This window comes from Balaenoptera borealis (assembly GCF_965194805.1).
Source record: "Balaenoptera borealis genome assembly, chromosome: 1".
Lineage (NCBI taxonomy): Eukaryota > Metazoa > Chordata > Mammalia > Artiodactyla > Balaenopteridae > Balaenoptera > Balaenoptera borealis.
The window spans coordinates 21,649,522-21,666,749 of record NC_138860.1 but is presented as its reverse complement, the minus strand read 5'-3'; the positions used below and the strand labels follow the sequence as shown (position 1 = coordinate 21,666,749).

General features: G+C 43.0%; 1 protein-coding gene across 7 annotated transcripts in view; it reads left to right on the top strand.

Moving 5' to 3' along the window:
- The window catches only part of TLR5 (toll like receptor 5), a 60,236-nt gene that overhangs the window by 20,098 nt on the left and 22,910 nt on the right, over window positions 1–17,228 (top strand). For 5 of the 7 annotated variants that reach the window (XM_082389864.1, XM_082389866.1, XM_082389865.1 and 2 more), the window contains one exon: window positions 485–6,523. The exons of the other annotated variants lie outside the window; for them this stretch is intronic. In XM_082389864.1, the coding sequence (XP_082245990.1) occupies window positions 489–3,065 (2,577 nt within the window). In that variant the 5' untranslated portion in view covers window positions 485–488 and the 3' untranslated portion in view covers window positions 3,066–6,523. Of the gene's footprint in view, window positions 1–484; window positions 6,524–17,228 lie in introns of those variants that run through there. 7 annotated transcript variants of the gene reach the window in all.

The window sequence follows — 17,228 nt, the reverse complement described above, 5'->3', positions numbered from 1 at the left end:
AGTAAGGATGGATGAATGGAGATGACCTAGTATCCTTGACAGGTTAGAGGGGGAAGAAAATCAGTGGATTTATTTTCCACTCCTCAGCTGAGCCTGCCTTGGGCTAGGAATGGGGTCCCTGGCTGAGGTGAAGTTAAAATGTATCTCCTCCTGCCGTTTTCTCCAACTTCCATCAGCAAATCTTGAATGAATGAAGGCACAGACTTAGGAATGAATGCAGAGTTATCATAAAGGTTAAATGAAGTATTTCTAAAGTACTTAGAACCGTGCTTGCTATGTAGAAAAATGCAACATAAATGATAGAGAGTGAGAAAAGCTCTGTCTACACCAGACAGTATCTGCCAACAGCTACAGCCATGGATCCAGAGAAACAAAGGGTCTAAGGAAAAGCCACATCACAGAGGAATCCCCCAAGCCCTAACAGCCCATGCACAATGCCTTGAGCTTAGATTCCTGCGTTTTCACTCTCCCGTCTTCTCCATAGGATCATGGGAGACCACCTGGACCTTCTCTTAAGAATCGTGCTCATGGCCAGTCCCGCGCTTGGAATTTCTTCCTGCTTCTTCGATGGTTGGAGAGCCTTATATCGTTTCTGCAACCTCACCCAAGTCCCCCAGGTCCCCAGCACCACCAAGAGCCTCCTGCTCAGCTTCAACTACATCAGGACAGTCACAACCGCGTCCTTCCCCTTCCTGGAGCAGCTGCAGCTGCTGGAGCTCGGGACTCAGTTTACCCCCTTGACCATTGACAAAGAAGCCTTCCAAAACCTGCCCAATCTCAGAATCTTGGACCTGGGCAAAAGTCAGATAGACTTTTTGCACCCAGATGCTTTTCAGGAACTGCCCCATCTCTCCGAACTTCGACTGTTTTACTGTGGTCTCTCCAGTGCTGTATTAAAAGATGGCTATTTCAGAACCTTGGGGTCTTTGACTCACTTGGACCTATCCAAAAATCAGATTCAGAGTCTTTACCTTCATCCTTCATTCGGGGAATTGAATTCCTTGAAGTCCATCGATCTTTCCCTCAACCAAATAACCACTGTATGTGAGCACGAGCTCAAACCCCTCCAGGGAAAAACACTCTCCTTTTTAAGCCTTGCTGGTAATAACCTGTACAACAGGGTCTCAGTGGACTGGGGGAAATGTCTGAACCCATTCAGAAACATGGTCCTGGAAACCTTAGATGTTTCTGGCAATGGCTGGGCAGTGGACGTCACAAGAAACTTCAGCAATGCCATCAATGGAAGCCAGATTTTCTCTTTGGTTCTTACCCATCACGTGATGGGTTCTGGGTTTGGCTTCACTAACATCAAAGATCCTGACCAGCACACCTTTGCTGGTCTGGCCAGAAGCTCAGTGATACAGCTGGACCTTTCACATGGGTTTATCTTCTCCCTGAACTTCCAACTCTTTGAGACGCTCAAGGAGTTGAAGGTTCTGAACCTCGCCTACAACAAGATAAACAATATTGCAGGCAAAGCATTTTATGGACTCGACAACCTCCAAGTTCTCAATATATCACATAACCTTCTGGGGGAATTGTATAGTTCTAGTTTCTATGGACTACCTAAGGTAGCCTATATTGATCTGCAAAAGAATCACATCGGGATCATTCAGGACCAAACATTCAGATTCCTGGAGAAATTAAACACCTTGGATCTCCGGGATAATGCTCTTAAAACTATTTCTTTTCTTCCGAGCATACCTAATATCTTCTTGAGTGGCAATAAACTGGCTACTTTGCCGAACATCGCACTTACAGCTAACTTCATCACCTTATCAGAGAATAGGCTGGAAAATCTGGATAATCTCTACTTCCTTCTCCAGGTACCTCATCTCCGGATTCTCATTTTAAATCAAAATCGCTTTTCCTTTTGTAACCAAAACCATGCCCCTTCAGAGAACCTCAGCTTAGAAGAGCTTTTCCTTGAAGAAAATATGTTGCAGCTTGCCTGGGGAGGCGGGTTCTGCTGGGATGTTTTTAAGGGGCTTTCGCATCTCCGAGTCCTGTATTTGAATAAAAACTACCTGAATTTCCTTCCACCAGGAGTATTTCGTCATCTGATTGCACTGAGGGGACTCAGCCTCAAGGACAACAGGCTGACCGTTCTTTTTCCTGGCGACTTACCTGCTAATTTAGAGGTCCTGGATTTATCCGGAAACCAGCTCCTCTCTCCTGATCCTGATTTATTTGCATCGCTGAGTGCCGTGGACATAACTCATAACAAGTTCATCTGTGAGTGCGAACTTAGCCCTTTTATCATTTGGCTCAATCAAACCAACGTCACAATATTTGGCTCTCCGGCAGACATATACTGCATGTACCCGAGCTCCATGGCTGGAGCTCCCCTCTACTCTCTTTCCACGGAAGACTGTGATGAAGAGGAAGTTTTAAAGTCCCTAAAGTTTTCCCTTTTCATCTTCTTCACTGTCACTTTGACTCTGTTCCTCGTGGCCATCCTCATCGTTACGAAGTTTCGGGGGTTTTGTTTCATCTGTTATAAGAAAGCCCAGAGACTGGTGTTCAAGGACCCCATCGAGGGAAGAGAATCAGAGACGTACAAATACGATGCCTATTTGTGCTTCAGTAGCAAAGACTTTGAATGGGTGCAGAATGCTTTGATCAAACACCTGGATGCCCAATACAGCAACCAAAACAGATTTAACCTGTGCTTTGAAGAGAGAGACTTTTTGCCCGGGGAAAACCACATCACCAACATCCAGGATGCCCTGTGGAACAGCAGAAAGGTTGTCTGTCTCGTGAGCAGACACTTCCTTAGAGACGGGTGGTGCCTCGAAGCCTTCAGTTACGCCCAGAGCAGGTGCTTAGCTGACCTCAGTGGCGCCCTCATCATGGTGGTGGTGGGGTCCCTGTCCCAGTACCAGCTGATGAAGCATCGCTCCATCAGAGGATTCGTCCAGAAACAGCAGTACTTGAGGTGGCCTGAGGATCTCCAGGATGTTGGCTGGTTTCTCAACAAACTCTCTCAGTGCATTCTAAAGAAAGAAAAGGAAAGGAAGAAAGACAATGACATGCAGCTGCAAAGTGTAACCACCATTTCCTAGTCAAAGGAGCACTTTTCCACTTCTCTCAAGCCACACGCAACTCTTCACTTTTTATTTCCACTAAGTTACCATTTGGGGTCCTTTATGAAGTTGCTGTTTTCCTACGATAAAAACTACATAAATCTCTTGATTTTCATAGCAACACGACGTTTTGTTTCACTGATCTCCAAATGCAAAGTAATAGATCTAGAAAATTGCAACTGCCCGCAACGGTTCCCACTCTCCATCGATTTCCTTTCAGATCCGGTAACACGGTTCTCTCCTGTTGCATCGACTGACTACGGGATATATCCTAGTCGTGGGAAGGGCACCTTGGGAGAAGTTACAGGTGGCCGACACCCTTTCTCCAGTGTTCAGTTCCAGAAGGGGCTGCTCGGTGATTCTGAGGGCTCTGTGCCTGGCAGAACAACATTAAGTAGAAAACAAAGAGAAAGAGGTGTGCTTCCTACTATATCCATGGGAACAATGCCACTGCTCAACGCAGGTCACCCTCAGTCTCAGGGATAAGAGGTGGCTCCAAAGAAGCTGGGATGAGAATAACTAGCTCTCTTGGGGCCATATTGCTCCTCTTCTTCTCACCTTTTGGGTCTAACCCTAGTGGGCCGTGAATATTCTTTTTGGCTTGCAACCTTTCTTTTGGGCTGGCTTTCAAGAACCTCCGTGATTTAGCAACAGCCTATTTCAGCTTTATTTCCCCCCATATCTCATTTATCAACCACTCAGTCTGTTGCAGAAAGAACTTGTACTTGGACCAAGAACCTGGTTTGAGTTCGGATTCTGCTGCTCATGAGCTGTGTGACCTCGAGCACGTTACACACCCTCGCTGGGCCTGTTTTCTCATCTGTAGGCGTGATTGCCGCTACCTCACAGAGGTGCCGTGAAAGTTAAATCGACCAGGGATGTCAGGGCATCTCCGATCTCATCCCTTGGTTTTCTTTTTCTTTTTTTTTTTCACATCTTTATTGGAGTATAATTGCTTTAAAATGTTGTGTTAGTTTCTACTGTATAACAAAGTGAATCAGCTATATGCATACGTATATCCCCATATCCCCTCCCTCTTCCGCCTCCCTCCCACCCTCCCTATCCCACGTCTCTAGGTGGTCGCAAAGCACCGAGCTGATCTCCCTGTGCTATGCAGCTGCTTCCCACTGGCTATCTATTTTACATTTGATAGTGTATATATGTCCATGTTACTCTCTCACTTAGTCCCAGCTTACCCTTCCCCCTCCCCATGTCCTCCAGTCCATTCTCTACGTCTGTGTCTTTATTCCTGTCCTGGCTCTAGGCTCATCAGAACCATTTTTTTTTAGATTCCATATATATGTATTAGCATACAGTATTTATTTTTCTCTTTTTGACTTACTTCCCTTTGTATGACAGTCTCTAGGTCCATCCACCTCACTACAAATAACTCAATTTCATTTCTTTTTATGGCTGAGTAATATTCCATTGTATATATGTGCCACATCTTCTTTATCCATTCATCTGTTGGTGGACACCTAGGTTGCTTCCATGTCCTGGCTATTGTAAATAGTGCTGCAATGAACATTGTGGTACATGGCTCTTTTTGAATTATGGTTTGCTCAGGGTATATGCCCAGTAGTGGGATTGCTGGGTCATATGGTAGTTCTATTTTTAGTTTTTTTAAGGAGCCTCCATACTGTTCTCCATAGTGGCTGTATCAATTTACATTCCCACCAACAGTGCAAGAGGCTTCTCTTTTCTCTACACCCTCTCTAGCATTTATTGTTTGTAGAGTTTTTGATGATGGCCGTTCTGACTGGTGTGAGGTGATACCTCACTGTAGTTTTGATTTGCATTTCTCTAATGATTAGTGATGTTGAGCATCTTTTCATGTGTTTGTTGGCAATCCGTATATCTTCTTTGGAGAAATGTCTATTTAGGTCTTCTGCCCATTTTTGGATTGGGTTGTTTGTTTTTTTGATATTGAGCTGCATGACCTGCTTGTATATTTTGGAGATTAATCCTTTGTCAGTTGCTTCATTTGCAAATATTTTCTCCCATTCTGAGGCTTGTCTTTTTGTCTTGTTTATGGTTTCCTTTGCTTTGCAAAAGCTTTTAAGTTTCATTAGGTCCCACTTGTTTATTTTTGTTTTTATTTCCATTTCTCTAGGAGGTAGGCCAAAAAAGACCTTGCTGTGATTTATGTCATAGAGTGTTCTGCCTATGTTTTCCTCTAAGAGTTTGATAGTGTCTGGCCTTACATTTAGGTCTTTAATCCATTTTGAGTTTATTTTTGTGTATGGTGTTAGGGAGTGTTCTAATTTCATTCTTTTACATGTAGCTGTCCTGTTTTCCCAGCACCACTTATTGAAGAGGCTGTCTTTTCTCCATTGTATATTCTTGCCTCTTTTATCAAAAATAAGGTGACCATATGTGCGTGGGTTTATCTCTGGGCTTTCTATCCTGTTCCATTGATCTATATTTCTGTTTTTGTGCCAGTACCATACTGTCATGATTACTGTAGCTTTGTAGTAGTCTGAAGTCAGAGAGCCTGATTCCTCCAGCTCTGTTTTTCTTTCTCAAAATTGCTTTGGCTATTTGGGGTCTTTTGTGTTTCCATACAAATTGTGAACTTTTTTGTTCTAGTTCTGAGAAAAATGCCAGTGGTAGTTTGATAGGGATTGCATTGAATCTGTAGATTGCTTTGGGTAGTATAGTCATTTTCACAATGTTGATTCTTCCAATCCAAGAACATGGTATATCTCTCCATCTGTTGGTATCATCTTTAATTTCTTTCATCAGTGTCTTATAGTTTTCTACATACAGGTCTTTTGTCTCCTTAGGTAGGTTTATTCCTAGGTATTTTATTCTTTTTGTTGCAATGGTAAATGGGAGTGTTTCCTTAATTTCTCTTTCAGAATTTTCATCATTAGTGTATAGGAATGCAAGAGATTTCTGTGCATTAATTTTGTATCCTGCTACTTTACTAAATTCACTGATTAGCTCTAGTAGTTCTCTGCTGGCATTTTTAGGATTCTCTATGTATAGTATCATGTCATCTGCAAACAGTGACAGCTTTACTTCTTCTTTTCTGATTTGGATTCCTTCTATTTCTTTTTCTTCTCTGATTGCTGTGGCTAAAACTTCCAAAACTATGTTGAATAATAGTGGTGAGAGTTAGCAACCTTGTCTTGTTCCTGATCTTAGTGGAAATGGTTTCAGTTTTTCACCATTCAGGATGACATTGGCTGTGGGTTTGTCATATATGGCCTTTATTATGTTGAGATAAGTTCCCTCTATGCCTACTTTCTGGAGGGTTTTTATAATAAATGGGTGTTGAATTTTGTCAAAAGCTTTCTCTGCATCTATTGAGATGATCATATGGTTTTTATCTTCAATTTGTTAATATGGTGTATCACATTGATTGATTTGCATATATTGAAGAATCCTTGCATTCCTGGCATAAACCCCACTTGATCATGGTGTATGATCCTTTTAATGTGCTGTTGGATTCTGTTTGCTTGTATTTTGTTGAGGGTTTTTGCATCTATGTTCATCAGTGATATTGGCCTGTAGTTTTCTTTCTTTGTGACATCTTTGTCTGGTTTTGGTATCAGGGTGATGGTGGCCTCGTGGAATGAGTTTGGGAGTGTTCCTCCCTCTGCTATATTTTGGAAGAGTTTGAGAAGGATAGGTGTTAGCTCTTCTCTAAATGTTTGATAGAATTCACCTGTGAAGCCATCTGGTCCTGGGCTTTTGTTTGTTGGAAGGTTTTTAATCACAGTTTCAATTTCAGTGCTTGTGATTGGTCTGTGTATATTTTCTATTTCTTCCTGGTTCAGTCTCGGAAGATTGTACTTTTCTAAGAACTTGTCCAGTTCTTCCAGGTTGTCCATTTTATTGGCATATAGTTGCTTGTAGTAATCTCTCATGACACTTTGTATTTCTGCAGTGTCAGTTGTTACTTCTCCTTTTTCATTTCTAATTCTGTTGATTTGAGTCTTCTCCCTTTTTTGCTTGATGAGTCTGGCTAATGGTTTATCAATTTTGTTTATCTTCTCAAAGAACCAACTTTTAGTTTTATTAATCTTTCCTATTGTTTCCTTCATCTCTTTTTCATTTATTCCTGATCTGATCTTTATGATTTCTTTCCTTCTGCTAACTTTGGGGTTTTTTTGTTCTTCTTCCTCTAATTGCTTTAGGTGTAAGGTTAGGTTGTTTATTTGAGATGTTTCTTGTTTCTTAAGGTAAGATTGTATGGCTATAAACTTCCCTCTTAGAACTGCTCTTGCTGCATCCCATAGGTTTTGGATCATCATGTTTTCATTGTCATTTGTCTCTAGGTAGTTTTTGATTTCCTCTTCGATTTCTTCAGTGATCTCTTGGTTATTAAGTAATGTATTGTTTAGCCTCCATGTGTTTGTATTTTTTACACATTTTTCCCTGTAATTGATATCTAGTCTCATAGCATTGTGGTCTGAAAAGATACTTGATACGATTTCAATTTTCTTAAATTTACCAAGGGTTGATTTGTGACCCAAGATATGATCTATCCTGGAGAATGTTCCATGAGCACTTGAGAAGAAAGTGTATTCTGTTGTTTTTGGATGGAATGTCCTATAAATATCAATTAAGTCCATCTTGTTTAATGTATCATTTAAAGCTTGTGTTTCCTCATTTATTTTCATTTTGGATGATCTGTCCATTGGTGAAAGTGGGGTGTTAAAGTCCCCTACTATGATTGTGTTACTGTTGGTTTCTGCTTTTATGGCTGTTAGCATTTGCCTTTGTATTGAGGTGCTCCTATGTTGGGTGCATAAATGTTTACAATTGTTATATCCTCTTCTTGGATTGATCCCTTGATCATTATGTAGTGTCCTTCTTTTTCTCTTGTACTAGTCTTTATTTTAATGTCTATTTTGTCTGACATGAGAATTGCTACTCCAGCTTTCTTTTGATTTCCATTTGCATGGAGTATCTTTTTCCATTCCCTCACTTTCAGTCTGTTTGTGTCCCTAGGTCTCAAGTGGGTCTCTTGTAGACAGCATATATACGGGTCTTGTTTTTGTATTCATGCAGCCAGCCTATGTCTTTTGGTTGGAGCATTTAAATCCACTTACATTTAAGGTAATTATCGATATGTATGTTCCTATTACCATTTTCTTAATTGTTTTGGGTTTGTTATTGTAGGTCTTTTCCTTCTCTTGTGTTTCCTGCCTAGAGAAGTTCCTTTAACATTTGTTGTAAAGCTAGTTTGGTGGTGCTGAATTCTCTTAGCTTTTGCTTGTCTGTAAAGGTTTTAATTTCTCTATCGAATCTGAATGAGATCCTTGCTGGGTAGAGTAATCTTGGTTGTAGGTTTTTCCCTTTCATCACTTTAAACATGTCCTGCAACTCCCTTCTGGCTTGCAGAGTTTCGGCTGAAAGATCAGCTGTTAACCTTATGGGGATTCCTTTGTATGTTATTTGTTGTTTTTCCCTTGCTGCTTTTAATATTTTTTCTTTGTATTTAATTTTTGATAGTTTGATTAACATGTGTCTGACATGTCTCTCTTTGGGTTTATCCTATATGGTACTCTCTGTGCTTCCTGGACTTGATTGACTATTTCCTTTCCCATGTTAGGGAAGTTTTTGACTATAATCTCTTCAAATATTTTCTCAGACACTTTCTTTTTCTCTTCTTCTTCTGGGACCCCTATAATTCAAATGTTGGTGCATTTAACGTTGTCCCAGAGGTGTCTGAGACTGTCCTCAATTCTTTTCATTCTTTTTTCTTTATTCTGCTCCCTGGCAGTTATTTCCACCGTTTTATCTTCCAGCTCACTTATCCATTCTTCTGCTTCAGTTATTCTGCTATTGATTCCTTCTAGAGTATTTTTAATTTCAGTAATTGTGTTGTTCATCACTGTTTGCTTGCTCCTTAGTTTTTCTAGATCCTTATTAAATGTTTCTTGTATTTTCTCCATTCTGTTTCCGAGATTTTGGATCATCTTTACTATCATTACTCTGAATTCTTTTTCAGGTAGGTTGCCTATTTCATCTTCATTTATTTGGTCTTGTAGGTTTTTACCTTGCTCTGTCATCTGTAACATATTTTTTTGTTGTTTCATTTTATTTATTTGTTTGTTTTTATGGGTGGTGCTGTATTCCTGTCTTACTGGTTGTTTGACCTGAGACGTACAGCACTGGAGTTTGCAGGCAGTTGGATAGAGCTGGGTCTTGGTGCTGAGATGAGGACCTCTGGGCAGCCTCACTCCAATTGATATTCCCTGGGGTCTGAGGTTCTCTGTTAGTCCAGCAGTTTGGACTCGGAGCTCCCACCACAGGAGCTCACGCCTGACCTCTGGCCTGGGAACCAAGATCCCACAAGCTTCGTGGCACAGTTTAAAAAAAGAAAGAAAGAAAGAAGCAGTACAACATCAAAGAATAAAAAACAAAATAAAATTAGAAAGATAAAAAATATATTAGGAAAAATAAAACTATAATTGAAACAAGGTAAAATAAAACCACAACAGAAAAAGGGAAAAATAAAAGGGGGGTGGGGTGGGGAACAAGCCAAAAGGAGAGAACAATAACAAAGTAAAAAGAATAAAATAAAATGGAAAAATAAAAGATTTATTAGGAAAAATAAAAGTATAAAAGAATCAACAGCAATGAATTGACAAGGTAAAACAGAACCCCAGTCAAAAAGAGGAAAAAAAACAAAAAAAAACGCCTTGGCTGTGGGGGTGGAACTTAGGCAGGGGTGGGGTTTAGGGTGGGGTGGGACCTAAGTGGGTGGGGGGGTGACGTTTGAGTGTGGGGTGGGGTCTAGGCTCAAGACCTATACAGCCAGAAAAGGCCTTGGGGGTGGGACCTAGGCGGGGCAACGTTCAAGCGTGGGGCGGGGCCTCGGCTTAGGACTGCCCAGAAGGGGAGAGGCAGCGTGGAAGGAAGGCCCTCTGGAGTGTGGAATTCCAGAGTTTGGAGGTAGGGCCCTGGGTGAGCGTGTGTGGGTGGGGTTTAGGCCCAGCATGTTGGAGGGGGTCTCAGAGGGGATCTCTGAGTGTAGAGGTGGGGCCCTGGGCGGGGGTGTAAGGGCGGGGCTTGGGTTCTGCACAGCAGGAGGGAGGCTCCGAGGGCAGAGGATTGGCCTGGGAACCCAACAGGCTCCCCGGTGCCCAAGTGGACAGGGAAAGCACTGCCACTTTCCCTTCCATTCCTGCATGCCTCCCACACGGTCTCCCCCTGGGTCTCCCCCATCGCAGCTGGACCCCTAACCGTGGGTGAGTCCCTCTGGGTGTAGGGATTTCTTCCCTCCCCCAGCCATTCTGGTCCTGGAGGTCCGGCCTTTACTTTTGCTCCCCCTTCCCTCCTTCCCACTCCCTCAGGACCCGCGCGGCTGGAGGGGGCCTCGGTGGGCAGAGGATCAGGCCCGGGATCTCAGCAGGTTCCTGGGGGTCCACGTGGTCAGGGGAAACCTGGCCATGCTCCCTTTGGCTCCTCTGCCCTCCCAATGGTTCCCCAATTTCCCCCTTCGGGTGTGGAATCCCTTCCCCTCCCCCAGCCGCCCCTCAGGGTCACCAGTTCCATCTGGCCTCCACTACTCCTCCCCCTTCACTCCCCCCACGCCCCACGGCCTACCCGGTCACTGGGGGTTCCTCCCGTCCCCTTAGGTGTCTGTGGTCCCCCACAGGTGCCTGGTAGGTGCCCTGGTTGTGCGGAGACGCGAATTCCGAGTCCTCCCAGTCCGCCATCTTGACCTCGCTCCCTGTTCATTTCCGATCTTATCCTTAGTCACCCTAATGGCCATGAGAGGGAACCCACACCCAGCGGCCTTCTGGAGGCAGTCGTGATTTCTTAGAAGTTGTATTTTTTTATCTTAAAAGAAACCTATATATATTTCGTATTTTTTCATGTTTATTTTAATATAGAAATGTCTTTCTGTAAAAGCATTAAGAAAATTTAAACCAAGGAAGCTGTGCCAAAGTTACCCCCAGCTTCCCAAACAGCTTCCTCCAAATCCAATCCAGCTTGGGACTCAGTATTTCACATGTCACTCACTTCCCTCGCTGTGCCCGCCCCCCGTCCTAACTCTAGCACGCACACACACACACACACACACACACACACACACACACACTAGCTGTTGTCATCCCAACTTCTTGGGGCCCCTCTGATCCATAAGACTGAGCTTGTCCTGCTCCCATTGTTCTTTATTCTTTGAACAATGCTTGCACCCATTAGCCTTGTTCTTATGCACACACACACAACCCCCACTCTGTCCTTTCCTTCTGGAGTGTTCTCCCATCACTGCAGTCCATCCTACATGCTCTTCAAAATCCAGCCCGCCAAGCCTCCTTGGATGCCTCCAACCCAAATCCTGTCTCCCTTTTTTGAAATCTTTTGGCGCTGTATCCATTCTTTTAAAACAAGCTCTGACTACTTCCTGCTTCCTCTGAGAGTTGTGAACCTGTCTGGCCACCCACCCCTCTGGACTATAAGCTCCGTGAGAAAAGGTCCTTTCTTCCGTGTCCCACCCTCACTGGCCATAACAGATCACATATGGTTTCCAGACCACGTGAGACTTTCCCATCTACACTTGTCCGTGCTTCTTCCTCCGCCTGGGATTCCTTTTCTCCATACCCACCCCCTGCCCCACGTCTGCCTGGTGAATTTCCTAGCACCACTGCTCATTCCTTGTGACCCCACAGATTTCTGTCACTGATATATAACATTGTGTTGTACCAGTGTGTGTATGGATATGCAGTGTCTACCTAGACCGTGACCCCTGATGGCAGGGACCTCGTCTTGTCACCTTTGTATCCTGAGCCCAGTATGCTGCCTGGCCCATAGTATATGCTTAATAAATGCCTGGTGAATGGATGAAGCACATTGCAAAGTCTCCCTGGTGTCAAAGCTGCTACTATTAGATGCTCCCGGGACATGCAGGGCAGGGGCCAGGAGAGCCGGACATCCACATGGGTGCTGAAGTGGTGGGAGATCACAGACTTTAAGAAACCTACTGACCTTCATTTCAAATGATAGGGCATGAGTAGAGCTCCTCGACTAGCAGTCAGGAGTTGGGCTAGGATGGAGGGATGGAGGGATGGGAAAGGAAAACAGAATGAAGAAGTTCCTCACGAACCTCATACTAAGAAATTCAGTAAAACAAAATCCAACAACAAAGTACTGCTGCCAATAACAGTTACAATCACAAACTCAGAAGAGAGCAGCAAGGCCACTTTGTCTCAGTGCGATCTTTCCTGCCTGACCTGCTCATCAGCCATGGTTCTCCCCAAGCTGCAGGAGCGTGGGCAGTGCAGACACTGATGAAATCTCCCCATCAGAACCTCCTGTAAGGACAGGACCCAGGAGGAAGGAGCTGGGGGGCTTGGAGGCAGGTAACTCTACATCCAGCATCACCCTTGCTATGGGTGACCTTCACTTTGACTCTTTTCTCCAAACCAAACCTCGGACATGTGAAATGACAAGTGCACGTGTATTTATAGGAACAGTAAGTTGCAACACAGGTAACTCTTGACTTCTGAAAGGAGTCTATCCCACAGCCTTTTCTAATACTCTTATTTAGAAACACAAATGAAACACACTGAAAAAGCACCTTTGGACATTTCCTTACAGAGCTGATGCAGGACCTGTTCACATAATAAATCCCAGCCACCACAGAATTCAACACGCCACTCTAATTTATTCTAAAACCTCTCTTTTCTGGCAAAGACCCAAAACTTTCTTAAATTCCTTTCATTCGTCTTCTCTTCCATCACCAGGCTCAGCAGTTGGAATTCTTTTTGAGGCTATTTTTCCAAGTCTCACTGTTGGCATGTATGGCAACAGAAAAAACTAGCAGTGCCTCATTGAGATGTGGGTACTGGGGGGGTCCCAGCAATTTAGAGTCAGGCCTCAGGAAATTGATAAATTCCATACAGCATGGTCCTTCGGGGGTCACTCCCAAATAGAAGGAACTATTCGGCGTAAGAATGGTGAGAGCTTGCTGTCTTTGGAATTGAGACTATTCTGGCAATTTTACAATATTGACTGGGGCTGCGGAAAGCTTCAAAGAGATTCTCACTCATCATCTCAAGTATAACTGACTCTGAAATTCTCTTGCCGCCCCCATGAATCTGCGGTGAATACTATTTAGATAGCTTAATATAATGTAAAGTAAATGTGGCTGAGAGCTTGAAATTATGAAATAACTATATTGCGAGGATAGAAGGATGTGGAGTACAAGTGTAAGCTAGATAAATGCTCACCTACCACAATATAAAATCAATATAAAATGTCTAGAATGTTAAATCAAGAAATAGCACTCAGGGGCTTCCCTGGTGGCGCAGTGGTTGAGAATCTGCCTGCCAATGCAGGGGACATGGGTTCGAGCCCTGGTCTGGGAGGATCCCACATGCCGCGGAGCAACTAGGCCCGTGAGCCACAACTACTGAGCCTGCGCTTCTAAAGCCTGTGCTCCGCAACAAGAGAGGCTGCGATAGTAAGAGGCCCGCGCACTGTGATGAAGAGCGGCCCCCGCTTGCCACAACTGGAGAAAGCCCTCGCATAGAAACGAAGACCCAACACAGCCAAAAATAAATAAACAAATAAATAAATAATAAAAATAAAGGAATTCCTTTAAAAAAAAAAAAAAAAGAAAGAAATAGCACTCAGAGTGTGAATTTGGAAATATGAAAATGCCAGAGGAAGGAACTAGACAAATTCATGGTGGTTGCCTGAGGGAGTTTTGCCCAATTCTTCTGTAGGGGACATCTAGAAGATCTGGAGAAACTGTTTTTTAAATCTACTTAAAGGCATTGGAGAACTATAAGGCAGTAAACAGAGTGAAGGTGCAGGAATAAGATGTGGATCAACTGAAATCAAGAGACTAATTAATTAATTAATGTGATTAAGACCTATTCACAAAAAAGGACCATCAATGAACAAATAGGCAAATGAGAGTATGGAAGAATACACGTATCTGAAAAGGATTCTCATAGCCAAGATGTGAAAACCCTCCTACAGATCAATAAGAAAAAGACAACACAAAAGACAAGTGAACAAGAGACTTGAGAATTTCACAAAAGTATATCCAACATCCAAAAGCAGATGAAAAGATAGTCAATCTCCTTTAGTCATCAGGGAAGTGCAAATTAAAACAACACTGCAATACCACCCCCAGAATGGCTAAAGTTAAGATGACTGACAGTATCAAGTATTGGCAAGGGTATGGAGCAGTTGAAACTCTCATATATTATTGGTGAGAATGTAAATTGGCGTACTTTAAAAAACAGTCCATTGATATCTACCAAAGTTGGATCCACATGTGTCCTATGACACAGCAATCCTACTCATAGATAGAAATCCATGCCCATATGCAACAGAAGACAAAAATGTTATGGCAGCATTCTGTGCAGTAGCCAACAGTGGAAACAACCCACATATCCATCAGCCATAAAATGCATAAATAAATTGTGATCACTGAAAACTCCACAGAAATGACAATTAACCAATTAAAGCTGCATGCAGCAACATGAGTGAATCTCACAAAAATGTCAAGTCAAAGAAGTGAGACATAACTATGTCAGATACTGAGTGGTTCCATTTTTTAGAAATTTCAAGGAGGCAAAGCTCATGAATGATGATAGTGAGGATAATGGTTACCTTTGGGGAGAAGGGAGGGGAGTTGGGGGGAGGGTGTCCCCAAAGCTGGTTATGTTCCGTTTCTTGACTTGGGTGATGATATGGGTGTGTCCACTTTGTGACAATACATTTTATCTGTAGCAACGAATTTGTTCTCTTTTCTGTATGGTATTATTCTTCAATTAAAAAAAAAAAAAAAACCCTAAATACCTTATCTTCGTTATAGCTGACCTCTAGTCTAAGTGTGTTTCCTTGCTCAGCCTCAACCAAAGGAAAAACACAGGTGATTGTGCTGGGGTGCAGGGCGGGGGGGAGCTTAGGGAGATCGAAGGGGGATGGGGTGAGACACGGGGCTGCAAACCTCTCATTATGAGTCTTTGGTATTATTTAATGTTCAACTCTGTGCAGACATTTCATTAATAATACTTTGATGTATACAGAATATACAGTCAACATATACACGTATAAAATGGAGATGATAATTTCTGCCTTTGGCAGAAGACAGAGAAAATAGAATTAGCCAGAATTTAAAAATTAAAGCACCATCAAAGAAAAACAGCATTCTTTCAACAGGTGAATATACATGATATTCACATGTATATGTGAATATGTATCATATGTACATTACACACACATCACAATATATATAAGGTCTTGCTCAATTTTATTTTTCTTAAGATTAAAGAAACTTTTCATCTATTTTGCTTAGCATTCAAATATTTTATTTCTCCATGGCCACAATAACTTCCATTTAGATAGGCCTGTTAAGAAGTTAAACATTTGTATTTTCCAAACAATTCCACAGAAGGAACTCGCTAAGGCTCTGTGGCCCTCTCAGGCCCCATGGGTCTAGGCAAGTATGACAAGGCGGCTTTATTCCTGAAACTTGGGGACCTGCTCCAACAGGCGGCAAATTGTGTTTCTTTTCCCAGCACAGACCCTGCACTTCTGCGGGCCCGTGTTTTCCGTTCTCCTCCCCGGTAAGGTCACCTCACTGAGACGTGATAAAAATCAATGACATCGTGTCTCTTCGGAGACCCAGCCCCTTTGGAAAGCAGGTGCTTTGGTGGATTGGAAGCTGGGGCAGTTTTCTGCTGCGTTGACCTGGGTTTTCCGCTCAAGCAGCCCTCAGGGCCTAACACTTGAGGCCGCTTTCGTGGTTTCTCCAATGACCTTGGCCATTTATGGGCTCCCAGCTCTTTCCCCGGCTGCAGCTGTGTTGTCGAGCCAGCGTCTTCCAGGCCTGCAGGTCATGCCAAGCCTGGCGGGATTTGCAAAAGTAAGTCTCACCAGTGTTTCTGCGCGCTGGTCCATGTGAAAAACAAGAGAGCCTTTTTTGGAGAGGGGACCAGGACTCACCACTGTTTCTTCTAGGGAAGCCTTTCAGGGTCAGTGTCCAACAGAGGAGGGAAAGCTGGTGTGGGCGTCCCTGGCTGGTGAAGGCGCCGCCTCTAGCCTTGCTCAGCCTGCAGCCCTCGGAGGAGCTTGGGGCAGGAGTTCCCCACCTACTGTCCTCCCACTCTCCCCCCAGAGACAACCACAGGAAGCACTCAGCTTGGAATCCGAAGACTGAGTTACAGCCCTAGCTGTGCGTCGTTTCACTGCTTGGAGCTTCAGGGTTTGGTTTGTTGTTGTGTTTTTTTCCCCAGGATTAAACGGTACATAGAAACAAGTAGCACAGTTCTAGCGCAAAATAAATGCACGTTAACACTCTGTGGGTGACAGAGACAAGGTTACGTTGTGTAAGTTGACCATCCAGGTGTCCTTCGTTCCTTGGATCTGCCTTCCATTCCTCTAGTCTGGGTGCTCCATTCCGTGTCCTTGGAGTGAAATTGACCTCTTTGGAGGTCTAGGCAACTGCTCTGGAAATCTGAGAAGGAAATTCACTGGGCTGGGTTTTTTTTTAACATACAATAAAATGGATAGATCATAAGTGTATACTTCAATGTATTTTTTTATTTTTAATAATATTTGGTTATCCGCTCAGTTTTTTTTTTTTATTGGAGTATAGTTGATTTACAATGTCATGTTAGTTTCAGGTGTACAGCAAAGTGATTCAGTTATACATATATATATATTCTTTTTCAGATTCTTTTCCATTATAGGTTATTACAAGATATTGGATATAGTTCCCTGTGCTATACAGTAGGTCCTTGTGGTTTATTCAATACATTTTGATAATTGTCTATACCCATGTCATTACTACCTCAGTCAAGATGTAGGGTATTTACATCACTCTGGAAAGGGCCTGCTTACTTTTTATTTTTTTTGCCGGTACCCATTCCTGCCCCAACTCAGATAACCAGTCATGATTTCCATCAACATTGATTAATTTCACCTGTTTCTGAACTTCGGGTAAAGGGAATTGGTAGTCAACCTTTTGCATCCGGCGTTTTTGACTTATAATTTTTTGAGATTCTCCAAGGCGTCACATCTATCAGTGGTTTGTTCTTTTTCACTGCATTGTATGGCTTGCCCACAATTTATTTATCCCGTCCCCTGTTGAGGTTTGTTGTTTTCTGCAAACTGGGTTGTTTCCAGTTACTCACTACTTCAAATAAAGCAACCATG